At 39.3% G+C, this 14,769-nt stretch overlaps 1 protein-coding gene across 3 annotated transcripts in view; it reads left to right on the top strand.

The window, feature by feature from the left end:
- The window catches only part of LOC124712507 (connector enhancer of kinase suppressor of ras 2), a 119,333-nt gene that overhangs the window by 59,694 nt on the left and 44,870 nt on the right, over positions 1-14,769 (top strand). For all 3 annotated transcript variants that reach the window (XM_047242813.1, XM_047242814.1, XM_047242812.1), the window contains exons 11-13: positions 2,147-2,251; positions 7,952-8,132; positions 9,061-9,281. In XM_047242813.1, coding sequence (XP_047098769.1) covers positions 2,147-2,251; positions 7,952-8,132; positions 9,061-9,281 — 507 coding nt within the window. The remainder of the gene's footprint in view (positions 1-2,146; positions 2,252-7,951; positions 8,133-9,060; positions 9,282-14,769) is intronic.

Genomic DNA, 14,769 nt, shown 5'->3' with positions numbered 1-14,769 from the left:
GCGAAGAAGATGCCATCTGCAGGATATAAGTTTCAAACATTGAATTTCTGTTAATAGGTATCTTCATCAGATCTGTTGTAGTTTTTATGTCCTTTTTTCTTTTTTTCCCCATGTGTGTTCTTGGGATGACATAACAGCTATTTTGCATGACATAAACTGTTGGGTGAGGGTGAGGGGGGGAAACAACACTACTATAATTTGTTGTGGAGTATAGCAGTACTCATACCATTACACAAAGGGCAATTTATAATTTAACTACATCTTTTGTGTGGTTTAAGCATCTTGATGATAAGAGCTCCATAAGAGATTATTAAAGCCTTTGTTCACAGAATCACACCATACAGTGTTTAAAGCCAAGGTTTGGAGTTTGCATATCAGCTGCATCTGATAATTCAGATTTTTTAGATTTATGAGTGCACTTCAAGTAGATCACGTATTTTTTTACTCTAAGGTTTAATGGTTATAATATTACCTTCAAAATTAAACAATATATCTTTCTGTTTTACCACAATTATTGTTACAGTTAAAGCGATCAACAAATTGTTCTTCAAGTAAGAAACTGACACCAACAGGTTGTCACACATACAAATGGGAATCAAATTGTTTTAATTCTGTAGAAGGCTTTGTTAATTACTACAATAATAGTTGTTCAGTAATTTTGTAATGCCTGCCAATATTTTCCCATATTTTCTTGTTCCATCACCACCATGATCATTTTCACAGCCCATCCCACAGAAAAGGTAACTGATGTGAAATAAAATAAGACATTGGTTGTTTGTAGTTTACATGCCTTTTTTATTCAAAATAGTCTCCTTGTGAGTCAATACACAACTGTAAGTGTTGGAAAAAATGTTCAAAACAATTCTGATAGTCAACAGTTGGAACTGCCTTCAGGACTATTGTCATAGCCACCTGGATATCGGAAATCATGTGAAAAGCCATCCTTTCACCCCCCATTTTCAGTTTGAGAAACAGCCAGAAGTCGCACAGAGCCAAATCTGACGAATATGGAGGGTGGTAAAGTGCAGTGATACCGTTTTGGAGGCCAAGAAATGATGTATGCTCGTACTTTAGTGTGCTGGAGTATTATCATGCAACAAACACCATGTTCGTTGGTTGCAGTATTCAGGCCTCGCCCAAACAGTCTTCACTTGTAAATGAGTTAGAATTCCCAAGTAATAATGTGTGTACACCATTTGATCTTCTGAAGCGAATTCTTTAGGGACAATTTCTTTGGAATCGAAGAAGACTGTGAGCAGTGTCTTGCGTGGCTTTTCTGCATTCAGACTTTTTTTGGTTTCGGAGATTCTGGTCCTTTCCATTCCAAGCTCTAGCGCTTTGTAAGTTCCTCATACTAAAGACACCATGTTGCATCACCTGTTATGATTCACAACAAGAACTCTGAATCCCCATCAGCAAATTGTTTCATTTCTCTGCAGTGTTTCTGATCGTCCATGAGCGAGTGGGGTACAAAGCGACAACAGATGTTCTTTTTGCCCATATTTTCAGTCAGAATATGATGGACGGTTGGTTTAGGAATTCCAGTGAGCTTCTGAATTAACTTGGTAGAAGCTCAACAATCATTTCAAAGAAGTTCAACCACTTTTTCAACATTTTCTTTGACTCAAACTGTCACTGATGTTCTTGGACGTTGTTCACATTCAATGCTCTCTCGGCCATCACAAAGTCTTGCATAACACTTAAAAATGTTTTTATGACTCATTGCTTAACTACCATAAACACATTGTATTATTTCAAAAGTTTCTGTGGCACTCTTGCCCACTTTGAATTTGAAACAAACCTTAATGTTTGCATATTACTCCATTGCTCTTTTCACAACTGAGGTTCAAAATATACTAAGGCGGCAGGTAGTTGAAACACTCTGCATCACATCACAGGTGGAAGTAGTGGTTCCGTGAATATAAAATCAGTCACCTTCTCTGTGGTACGGACTATGTACTTCAGGGACTGTGAGAACTGCAGTGAAAGCATTATTGATAATGAAACTCCTGTTGAGAGAGATTTTTTTTTTTTTTTTTTTTTTTTTTTTTTTTTTTACTAGTTCTTTCCAGATACTTAATACAGAAATTTTCAATATCATCTGATGCCTTTGCCTGTGTCTGAGGTGTGTGTTTCCTGTTTCCAGGTACTGTGTTTTACTTTGCAGTGGAGTCAGAAGATGAGTTAACAGGCTGGTTGGACTGCATAAGTGCTGCCACAGTTGTCAATGATTCATCGCAGGAACCGGAAGGTTTGTTTCTATAAAGTACAAATTTTAAGATTATATACAGTTCATTCTCATGATAAGCAGTGTAATTTCCTTCCTCCACTCCTTTCCTTCTTTTACTGGCCATTGAACGTATGAGACGATTTTAGTTTTGTCATAGATGTGTCCACAGCCTTATTGTAATTTCTGAATGCTAAAGCAATTTCAGTGTCCACTGTAGGCTCTCAGATTCGTTTTATGTATGTGTAACAGTATTACTTTATCTGTACTTACCCTATAAAACTTATGATGTACTTTCAATTAAGTTCTTGAATATTTTAGCCTGCACATACAACAACTAAGGCACAGGCTTTGCTAGAATTTTATCTTGTGTATTCATTAGAGCTACAGTTTAACTTGTCCTGCCTCAAAACAAAAGAAACAAGACTGCTTACAACATCAAGGAACTACTTGTCATAACATATTAGTGTGCAACCTTTTCTGCCTTTAACTGTGTCCTGTCTCTGTGACATGTTTCATTAAAATTTACCAACTCTGTAGCAATGGACAAGCAGTTTACTACAGTTGTGTTCTTGAGCCCCCTATGCAACCTCAGGAAAACAATATGGAGAAATATTTTGAACAGTGGAAGGAATGGATGAAAACAAGCAACATACAAATGTCTCCGACATGAAAATCCTTGCTATTAATTTGATAAGTACACAAATTTACTCCGTAAGTCTCATTTCTTTTGTGTCAGACATGTTCGCAGCTACTGGTCTGGTGGTTAGCCTCTGGATTGCAAGTTCCAGGATTGGAGATTTTCTTCACTCGGGCTGGCCTTCAGGTTGTCCTCATCATTTTATCTCATCTTGATCACAGAGACACGCAATTCCCCAAACAGGTGTCAGATAGAAAGACTTGCACCAGGTGGCCAATTGACCCCAGGTGGGGCCGCCCAGCCAACAACGCTCTTTTCTCTTGTGTTGAGGTAGTGGACATTGTTTCATTACAGTCAGTTCACAAAACAAGGAACTTACTTTTGTGTACATGAAGTCAAAGGGTTAGATGGCACTTCAGAAAAACATGTGGCACTGTTCAATATTTAATTCAAAATTACATTGGTTAATAGATGCACAGAAACCACAGACATGAGTGGCACCAGTTCTTTAAAGTATGTAAGTGTGGTCTGCCAGTTAATAGTTGTAGACACAGATGTTCTGAGTTCTGTTCCGTCAGTGAAAATTGTGGGTGAACTTATTCCGTTTTTACATTTAAAATGTTATGTAATGTATATTTCCTCCAACAATTTTGATAAGTTACAATGAAACGAATACCCTTAGCTGCATACAGGCATTGATATAAGTCAACGGGGACAGCTGAAAATGTGTCTCAACTGGGACTCGAACCTGGGATCTCCTGCTTACATGGCAGACGCTCTATCCATCTGAGCCACTGAGGATACAGAGGATAGTGCAACTGCAGGGACTTATCTCTGTCACACCTGCCGTGAGACCCACATTCGCAACTTATTATCCCCCACTGTATTCATAGTGCCATTGCCCGTCACACTCATTAGTCATGGCTTTACTGCCGATTCCTCAGTATGTGCATCCACACAGAAGATGGTCAAATGGCTGGTGAGCTAAAAACAAAGATGATGTGACTTACCAAATGAAAGTGCTGGCAGGTCGACAGACACACAAACATACACAAACAATTCACCTGACTCCATCAACCTCCTGACCCCACCGACACCCCGCACCCCTACCTTCTACCTTCTTCCTAAAATTCACAAACCCAATCATCCCGGCCGCCCCATTTGAGCTGGTTGCCAAGCCCCCACAGAACGTATCTCTGCCTACGTAGATCAACACCTTCAACCCATTACATGCAGTCTCCCATCCTTCATCAACGACACCAACCACTTTCTCGAACGCCTGGAATCCTTACCCAATCCGTTACCCCCAGAAACCATCCTTGTAACCATTGATGCCACTTCCTTATATACAAATATCCCGCACGTCCAGGGCCTGGCTGCGATGGAGCACTTCCTTTCACGCCGATCACCTGCCACCCTACCTAAAACCTCTTTCCTCATTACCTTAGCCAGCTTCATCCTGACCCACAACTTCTTCACTTTTGAAGGCCAGACATACGAACAATTAAAGGGAACAGCCATGGGTACCAGGATGGCCCCCTCGTACGCCAACCTATTCATGGGTCGCTTAGAGGAAGCCTTCTTGGTTACCCAGGCCTGCCAACCCAAAGTTTGGTACAGATTTATTGATGACATCTTCATGATCTGGACTCACAATGAAGAAGAACTCCAGAATTTCCTCTCCAACCTCAACTCCTTTGGTTCCATCAGATTCACCTGGTCCTACTCCAAATCCCATGCCACTTTCCTTGATGATGACCTCCACCTGTCCAATGGCCAGCTTCACACGTCTGTCCACATCAAACCCACCAACAAGCAACAGTACCTCCACTACGACAGCTGCCACCCATTCCACATCAAACGGTCCCTTCCCTACCGCCTAGGTCTTCGTGGCAAACGAATCTGCTCCAGTCCGGAATCCCTGAACCATTACACCAACAACCTGACAACAGCTTTCGCATCCCGCAACTACCCTCCCAACCTGGTACAGAAGCAAATAACCAGAGCCACTTCCTCATCCTCTCAAACCCAGAACCTCCCACAGAAGAACCACAAAAGTGCCCCACTTGTGACAGGATACTTTCCGGGACTGGATCAGATTCTGAATGTGGCTCTCCAGCAGGGATACGACTTCCTCAAATCCTGCCCTGAAATGAGATCCACCCTTCATGAAATCCTCCCCACTCCACCAAGAGTGTCTTTCCGCCGTCCACCTAACCTTCGTAACCTCTTAGTTCATCCCTATGAAATCCCCAAACCACCTTCCCTACCCTCTGGCTCCTACCCTTGTAACTGCCCCCGGTGTAAAACCTGTCCCATGCACCCTCCCACCACCACCTACTCCAGTCCTGTAACCCGGAAGGTGTACACGATCAAAGGCAGAGCCACGTGTGAAAGCACCCACGTGATCTACCAACTGACCTGCCTACACTGTGACGCATTCTATGTGGGAATGACCAGCAACAAACTGTCCATTCGCATGAATGGACACAGGCAGACAGTGTTTGTTGGTAATGAGGATCACCCTGTGGCTAAACATGCCTTGGTGCACGGCCAGCACATCTTGGCACAGTGTTACACTGTCCGGGTTATCTGGATACTTCCCACCAACACCAACCTATCCAAACTCCGGAGATGGGAACTTGCTCTTCAATATATCCTCTCTTCCCGTTACCCACCAGGCCTCAATCTCCGTTAATTTCAAGTTGCCGCCACTCATACCTCACCCGTCATTCAACATCATCTTTGCCTCTGCACTTCCGCCTCGACTGACATCTCTGCCCAAACTCTTTGTCTTTAAATATGTCTGCTTGTGTCTGTATATGTGTGGATGGATATGTGTGCGTGTGCGAGTGTGTACCCGCCCTTTTTTCCCTCTAAGGTAAGTCTTTCCGCTCCCGGGATTGGAATGACTCCTTACCCTCTCCCTTAAAACTCACTTCCTTTCGTCTTTCCCTCTCCTTCCCTCTTTCCTGATGAGGCAACAGTTTGTTGCGAAAGCTTGAATTGTATGTTTGTGTGTCTGTCGACCTGCCAGCACTTTCATTTGGTAAGTCACATCATCTTTGTTTTTAGATATATTTTTCCTACGTGGAATGTTTCCCTCTATATTTATATGGAGATTACAAAACTATTTTTCTTCCGACATACCAGAAATTTTTTACATTGGTTGCTTCAACAAGAGTAACTTTTTTAAATCAATAATGAATTCACTTAAAAAATACACATATCCTCCATTAGGTTATTAAAATAATATTGGAGTACAGAAAATTATTAGAAAAAGATGGTTTTGCAATTCAACTAATGGGCAAATTCCCTGTGTATAAAATTCTGCCACTTGAAAGTGCAGAAAGCTCATAAGTGTCTAGAAGGTCTTCATCAAAGATAAAATTTTTGAAGATAAGCCACTTTTCATGTGAGGAAAATAGTAGAAATCACTTGGCGCTAAGTATGCTCTGCAGGGTGAATTTTAAAAATACCCGGTTTGAACAGATGCAACGGGGTATTGCATTTGCTGGAAAAGTGTGCGCCCAAGTATTGCATTGCATAGAAACATAATTCTTCATTTGGCCAAACCTTCTCAGGTTTTGTAATGTTTTACAAAACAAATAAGTCCATAATCTTTGTGACTGACTGTTTTTGGTAGGTGTTGATTTCTTTGATTGACATCACAGTACCAGCTCCAAATCACAGACTGCTGTTTTGTTCTGTTTGTTAGCATAGGAAATCCATGTGCCATTGCTAGTTACAATTTTCAGTAGGCATTCTTAATATGTTAAACAATGGACTTAACGATCAGATAAACAGTTATCCATTGTGTTTTGTGGTTCTCAGGAAGGAGCTTCGGAACTCGTTAAGCACAGAACTTCTGGCAGTTTATTCATTTAGTCATGCTCTGACACACCTCTGGAGAGTTGAGACATAGTTAAATTATAGTTTTCATGAATTGTTTCACCAGTTTTCCCTGCCACTTAATTGCTGGCTGCAAATACCTACTCACTTCTTTCGCCATCATGAATATTCTTCATTCCATTCATAAAACAGTGAAACAATGTAGGCACAGCACTTTTGCTCCTTTCATCCAGTAGAACACAACTTTCATGACAAAATTTAGCTGTTTTGAGATTATTTGCAACTAATAACTGTATTACGGAACTGACTTCACATTTTGTTTTTAAATGGTTACTACAATCCAACAATAAACAGTTTTACCTTCCCATCTGTTGCAACATGGAGCACACTAGTTGTGAATCAGTGTCATAATAGTTTCTCCCCCCTCCTCCCCCCCAACTGTGATCTCCACCTTCACCAACACCCCACCCCTACCTCTCCACTATTTAACATGTTGCATGAAACCAGAAATTGTGTTGTAGATAGTCCTCAACATATATTTTTTATCCTTTTCTTGCTACCATCTTTGCCTCTTTGTTTCATCTTTCATAAAAGTTTGATGCAACGTAATAGAGTCTTCCAGTGAAAATTATTTAGGCTGAACTGGAACTCCGCTGACAAACTTTCAGGTGTAATGTATAACCAACACTGCCGTGAAAGCAAGCCTGAGACAGAGCCAAGCAGTATTGAGTGTTAGTCTGAGGGTGAAGAGTATAGTCAACATTTGTGTTGACAACATGAGTTACCATGAGTGAAAGGAACAGTTTTTGTTTTCTAAAGAAGACATCGACAACTACATACGTACTCTGCAAGCCACCATATAATGACATAGCATTGAAATTTGCGCTGTTGTGCACTATTTTCAGTGCAGTACAGATGCAAAGCTAACTGCAACAAAAAACCAAATGAAATGCAATGACTCTGTAATGACACACTGGAGACCATGATCCCTTACACCAAAATACTCAGAAGGTATCCCTGAACAATTGCTGAAAGTTTGTCAGCGGAGTTTCTGGTTCACCATGTATATCCAGTTCATGATCAAAATTCGTTTTCCTACATGCCCTGTTACATCTGAAGGTCAGTAAAAACTGTTAAGTCCACATGTCATTGAGTGTTAGGCACTACCATTATCTGATGAAAACAAGTAACTGTGTTTATGAAACAAAGACCATAACATATTTCTTTTGCAGTTGTCTTTAGTGAAACAGAAGAAGAAGATCCACTGACACCGCTACCAATGGACCAGGACAGCAATCACTCCAGTCCCAAATCTCGAAGATTTGCTGCATGGCTTGGAGGATCCAGTCAGCCTGGATCACCGCAGAATGCCATTACAACTTCCTCAACTGGAGAAGATTCAGGAAAAATTAGGTATGGTATTTGTCACCTGGTACAATAACCGGTCAAAGATGGTGACTTCCCCATTGTTTTGATTGTTGTCACCTGTCACACGCAAAAATTAAATCTTAAATGTTGTGGGTGCAAAAATCGTACTGACAGTTTAGTAGGATTGATGATCTTTGAAGACAAACTTCTCTGCTGTTGCTGGCACTTTTATTTCTTGGGAGCCATAGTTCTGAGAGGTGTTGATAGCATCAAGTTATTTTGAAAATAGGGGAGTCGAAGTTCCTGGGACAGATGTATTACAATAATCTTTCTGGTCACATCGTATCCATGTGTAACAAATTTAGTAAATTGTGCGCGCGCCCACACACACACACACACACACACACACACACACACACACACTCTTCTGGAGGTTCATCATACCAGACGTCTGTGCGCACATCACACAATACCTTTAAATTATAGGCCAGTGGTTTGTAGGCACAGATTTGGTACCCAGTTGTTTCCAAACGTGTTCCATTTGGCTCAGCTGTTTAAAATTGAGGAAGGATTGGTGGTCAATAATTACCTTCAGGAAACAAAATTTTTAGTACTTCTGATATACACATATAAAAGTACATGAAACTGTCCCAGCTTGTAGAATTATAACAACAGATGAGCTGCTCTCATTTTGGGATGTTTGTTTAACTTTCCCATGCTGGCCCCCCTTCCTCCACAAGGAAGAAACTTTTTATTTCTGAAAACTAGGATAGTTTGATGTATCTTGAATTGTGCGTATCAGTGCACTAAAAGTTTTGTTTCCTCAAAGGAAATACTGACCAGGAATTCTGTCTCAGTATTTTATATTTGTCAGATGATTTTTCCTCTTCGTGAAATTAATTATGATTTTTCATGTTTTAATTGTATTTCTTGGTCAGTAGAACTTTGTTTTAATTTACATTCACTTTCTCAGTGCCGAGTCAAGAAAATTTGGTTCACTGAAAAAAGCATCCAGCAATAAGATTGCCAGTACTGCTGCAAATGAATCATCACCAAATCCATCGTCTAGCCTTGATCGGAAATATCTTCGCTTTCTTGGAGCACCACCACAGCCTGTTCCAACAGCACGATTCAGAAGTTACCGACGTGTAGTTCCTGCAGCACCACAGCGACGACCTGTCACTAGTCAAGCAGGTTAGTTGCATTTGCTTTAAGTGCTAACATTTTAGATTAGGCTGTTATGAATGTGAGTTGAAAAATACAAATTATTGTAACCTATAAGGTTTGATGGAGATTTGTGGCATCAGTTCTTGTCACAAAGGGGCCAAAATTGTCATCCATGTGAACATTCAGGAATTGGCAAAATTTGAGATTGACACACACTACCGTTAAGTCAGCCACTTAGTTAGTCAGCCAGACAGCCAGTGAACAAATGAACTTCATCACATTGTCAGTTGTGATTGTATGACGTCCGCAGCTCGTGGTTGTGTGGTCGCATTCTCGCTTCCCGCCCCCGGGTTCCCGGGTTCGATTCCCGGCGGGGTCAGGGATTTTCTCTGCCTCGTGATGACTGGGTGTTGTGTGATGTCCTTAGGTTAGTTAGGTTTAAGTAGTTCTAAGTTCTAGGGAACTGATGACCATAGATGTCAAGTCCCATAGTGCTCAGAGCCATTTGAACCATTTTTGATTGTATGACAACAATAACTACTGGTCATGTAATTGTAAAACAGTTTTAATTTATTTTCTTGTACATGCAGCTAGTTTCAGTGTATCTCATGTTATGACTGAAGTTGTGAGTAATTGTGTTTGTTGTACAGGTACCCAATGAGGTAAGTAATTATAACTTTTTATTATGATTTGGTTATGTACAGAAGAAACGCAAAAATCTGTAGCCATTGTTAAAAATAATTTTTCCCTCTCTCTGTGACTCATTTTTATGTAAAAGAATTTAATTTGTGTGATCGTAAGTTGGATTTACTGACTCTGAAGTATGTGTAAGTGGCATAGTTACATTACTCACAAGCAAAGTACCAAAAGCAAGTGCAGAGTGATTTAAGTAGGAAGTACACAACCAAATCAATGGACAGACAAAGGCTTAAAACTCTTGTCAGAGTACCATTAACCCAGAAAAAATCCGGATAAATGCAAGTGAGACTTGCACACCAAGAGTACCATACAAACTTAATTTTGTATTGTTACATAATTATGTATATAGGTAGTTCATGTATCCCAGCAATTGAGAATCTCGATGATACTTGTCTGTTATCGATATTGGTTCTGACAAGGTATCGGTCCTGGGAATTCCAAGACTTTCCAGAATATTTTAATTTCAAGTTTTAAGTGCATATTTTGTGTAATTTCACATCTGTTATGGTAATTTTTCATTTATTTAAGTTTTGGAGTTATATTAACATGCTGTGTTTATTAACTGTCAATTGCATTTATGTCACTTATTTTGATACTTGAAAACTTAATCATCAAAATCTATAGTGTACTTCCTGATAACCTCAAATCATGAAATTTGGTAAGAATGAAGGTTTCCTAATACATACAAGTAAAGGAGAAAGTCCAAACATTGTTAATTACGTCTCCAAGGGACCATAGACCTCAGGAAGTGATATATTTGATACGTCTACCCAATTGTAAGCATGAGAGGCACCACAGGACATTTTAATTTCCACTGTCCTGGATATGGTTTGATGGCATCCTTTACAAAGTATACACGTTTCAATTCCCCAGAGTGAAATACAGTGACATGCGATAGGAGAATGCTGTGTGAAGAGGTGTGGCACTGCACTTTGGCACACTTACGACCAAATAACATGTCTTACATTTTCTCGAACACATATGTTAAATGCATCAGACTCTTCAGAAAGATGTGCGCTACAAAATGAACATATTTTTGAAAATTCTTTTTTTTTTTTCTTTTTTAATTTTTGACATCCTTAGCATGGAGAGCTGCATCAAACCAGTCTCTGGACTGAAGACCACAACAACAACAACAACAACAACAACAACAACAACAACATCTCAAACACTCGAGGGAGTGGCGGTGTATTGCCCCGATACGGAAATATTGTAGATCTGGGGCTGATGCGCAGAGCAGTCTGAGTTACAGTGGGGAAGTGCGTCGTCTCCACAAGACCCGTGCTTTGCTGTTTCCTCTTCGTGTACTGCTCTCATGTCAAATGAAAATAAAACAGATTTCTGTGGCTGGGGGCTGTCAAGTGAATTAAAATACATTCACACAATTATGGAGGGCTAAAATGTGTTGTTAGTTGCAGATTTTATTTTATTTCCACCTTTGACAGTCAATCGTTAGTTTCCTTGCAGAAAAATGAAGTTCTTTTTGTCGGTTTGCTAAAGAAATTTTCCTTTATTAATCTTTTCCGCTGAGGCATACAATATACTTGAAACGAAGTGTTTAAGTTCACACACTATTTGTTGCATTTCAAGTGCACGTTTTCAACAACTAGCACGTATGTCATTATGCCATAATAAAGAACCAAACATGAGATAACATAGTACTGGTACTCCAAGAAAATTTACATCCCGAAAACTACATTGAAAAGCTTAATATCAGGTCATGGCCTGCTTCACTGGGAATCTGGACATATGAATGTGCACTTTAAATATACCCTTTAAATGTGCACGTTTTAGTATGGATCACAAAATTGCAATGCACTTGGAGTGTCCTCTGCCGACATTGTGGCTGTGCAAGCGCTGTGATGCCTGTCATCTGGCGATCGCTGGCAACTGCAAAAACGAACCTATTTCTAACAGGTCACGGGAAAATATTCCAAATGGTGGTTTGAAAAGCGTTACTATAAAAGTAAATTTCCTTTTACTCAAGTTGAGCTATGTGCGAGTGTGTACGATGGATTTCTTAAATCACAGAGCATTTGACTCTCATTTAAAAATCAACTCTTTGATGCTGAGCCATTTAGATGAATTTCGAGCCCAGATGATCACACATTTATGTCATTATTAAAAATTTTACTGACACATTTGCGTGATATATCTTAAACTGTAATACGCGCATACAGGACCAACATTATATGTGAAATCTTAGCTTCTCTTGCAGCGTACTAATCTTACAGACCAATATTATATGTGAAAGCTTTACTTTTCGTGTAGCAACACTATTAGCTTTTTCTGTTTGTGTGTTTGCGCTACTTAACAGTGATGTTGCTATTGGCTGACTACGTCGAGTGTCCTAAGTTCTGAATACCCGCTTTCATCAGCTGGTGAGATCACATGACATGAGCTATGCCTGGGTTACAAAGCGCATCACAATCTCGATTTCATTGCTTCGGAAAGTAACATGCGGTGTTTGGTGGAATTCGGATTTATACTTCCGTAGTACGAAAATGTGCAGCGTACATGGTGCAGCACATTAAAGATCTTTCCAAAACGTGCTTTTTTCCCTTGTGTTTCGTTTTCTAAACCGCCGGGAAATTCTACGCCGTATATAAAGCCATAACCATTCAAAGGACTGATAAGTTATACAGTTCTGAGAGAAAATACACTGTCAGTTAACAGGGAAAAAGTATGTTTTCACCCGGGAGAAAGTGTATTTTTAATCAGAAAATCCGGGAATTTTTTTTCCTTGTCCGCATATACACCCTGACAAAGCTGCATATAGATTCCGTGGTTCTCCCACACACACACTTACTAACACATCTACTTTCTACATGTACATGTACATACATACTCCACAATCCACCATACGGTGCGTGGTGGAGGGTACCTCATATTTTCTTCCTGCGACGAATTTTAAACCTGCACACACAAACATGTGCTGCACAGTAGGTAGGATTTTACCATCCCACATTCATAACTAGAATATCGTGTGTTTGAGACGGTAGAAGGCTGAGTGGTTCTAGAATTTACACAGAAATTCTCAAATCACTACATATCCCCCCCCCCCCCCCAAGACCGAACACGAAATATTTTATACATAATCATTATTCACATAATATCAATCATAATAACATTTCATATCTTAACAGTATACACTTCTTACGTACGTTTATATACGTATCTTTCCTTTGAGTAACAATTTATGTCCTTTCTTGCACAATCTTTTGCTTATTTTTTCTCTGCTCTTTTCTTCTTTTACTTTCTTATTATGACATGAGCATTTATTTGTTGGTTTAGTCAGCTTTGTTAATATTTAGTAATTGTGAGGACTCTTTTTCTTTTATTTTTTTATTTGTTTGTTTATTTTTTTTTTTATTTCCCCCACCCCCACCCCAGTTGTGAATTTCGGGTGTTTAGGACACATGAGTAATCTTTTTCTCTATTCTTATCTTTAGTACTATCTTTTTCCTGGTATGTACTACTTTCATTGTTTGTAGCTTGGAGGAACTCTGGGTGAAGTTAAAGTGTTCTTTTGACACTCATTTACTTCCACAAAACATAATAATGCTAGTTGTTCATAGAATTTACACTTTCCAGAATAATTCCTATAAAATTTGTGTCTTTTGTCATGATACTGTCCCCTTCTCCTAGGATCAGCACCTATTCCTTGCTTGTGGGTTGACGTTATGGGAGCACTAGCTCTTTCCATTCTGGCAGGTACGCCCCTTACAAAACATCTCTATTTTTTAGGCGACAGATCATCCTATCTCCACGTAGGTACATCTGCCCTTTATACTTAGTGAATGCCTTGTACGCCCCCCTAATCTTTTCTGAGTAGGCCTCATGGTTCGTTACCCTAATATACATTTTTATGTATACCATAATTAAGTATCTTCTGGTAAAGCTATAAATCTATTTTAAACTTAGCAGTCATTCTTTAATATATCATTCTCTCCCTAAGAGTCCTCCTCTACTTATCAACTTCTATACTTTCAATAGAGATAACGCCCCACTATCCTTCAATTTGTCAGAGTTTTTATTGCACTGACGTAGCTTAATGACCAACCTGACTAATTCTACTCCTCCTCTAGTTTTCTTTGTTTGCTCATGCCTCTCTCGTATTTATCCAGTACTCATTACTACTATATAGTTGTTCGTTATGTATGTGCACCTCTTCTTATGTATATTCAATCTAGAACCATCATAACTCCCCATATATGTGCGCATAATTCCCAATGTACACACCTTTTCCCCTACAGCACCGGTGGTTCTCACATCATGACGGGCTTTGTCTTATATAATTTAATGTTTGTGTAGAAGTGTATGTATATTTGTGTATATTTGGATGTGTGTTCGTGTAGTCTGATTCTTCGGCCTTCTTATCTAAAGATAAGATGTAGGTTATTATTACCCACGGAAATAAGGAAGGACTTCAGTGATAGAAGTTTATGAATATGGAAAGAGGGAAAAGATAGACAGGTCCTCAAGATGAGAAGTAAGAACCCATCTATATCACATCTCATAAAAGGTATAAAATACTCTATACAAAATAGAAAACTGTACACTTCGGTATAACAATTGTTCAGTTAGTCACATCATATTATATTTTCCACAAACATAATACTCTATTAAATTTATTTTGTCTAGACATAACTTTCTTTCTTTCTTTCTTCTTCTTCTTCTTGTTCTTCTTCTTCTTCTTCTTCTTCTTCTTCTTCTTCATTTCAAGTTGTTCTTTATTTTATGTTTGTATTCAGTTTTTTTAAGCATTAAGGTTATAGGATAATTTTAGATTTTAAAGGAATTCGGTACAGGAAAA

This window comes from Schistocerca piceifrons, chromosome 8 (genome assembly GCF_021461385.2).
Source record: "Schistocerca piceifrons isolate TAMUIC-IGC-003096 chromosome 8, iqSchPice1.1, whole genome shotgun sequence".
Lineage (NCBI taxonomy): Eukaryota > Metazoa > Arthropoda > Insecta > Orthoptera > Acrididae > Schistocerca > Schistocerca piceifrons.
This window is presented reverse-complemented; position numbering and strand designations above follow the sequence as displayed.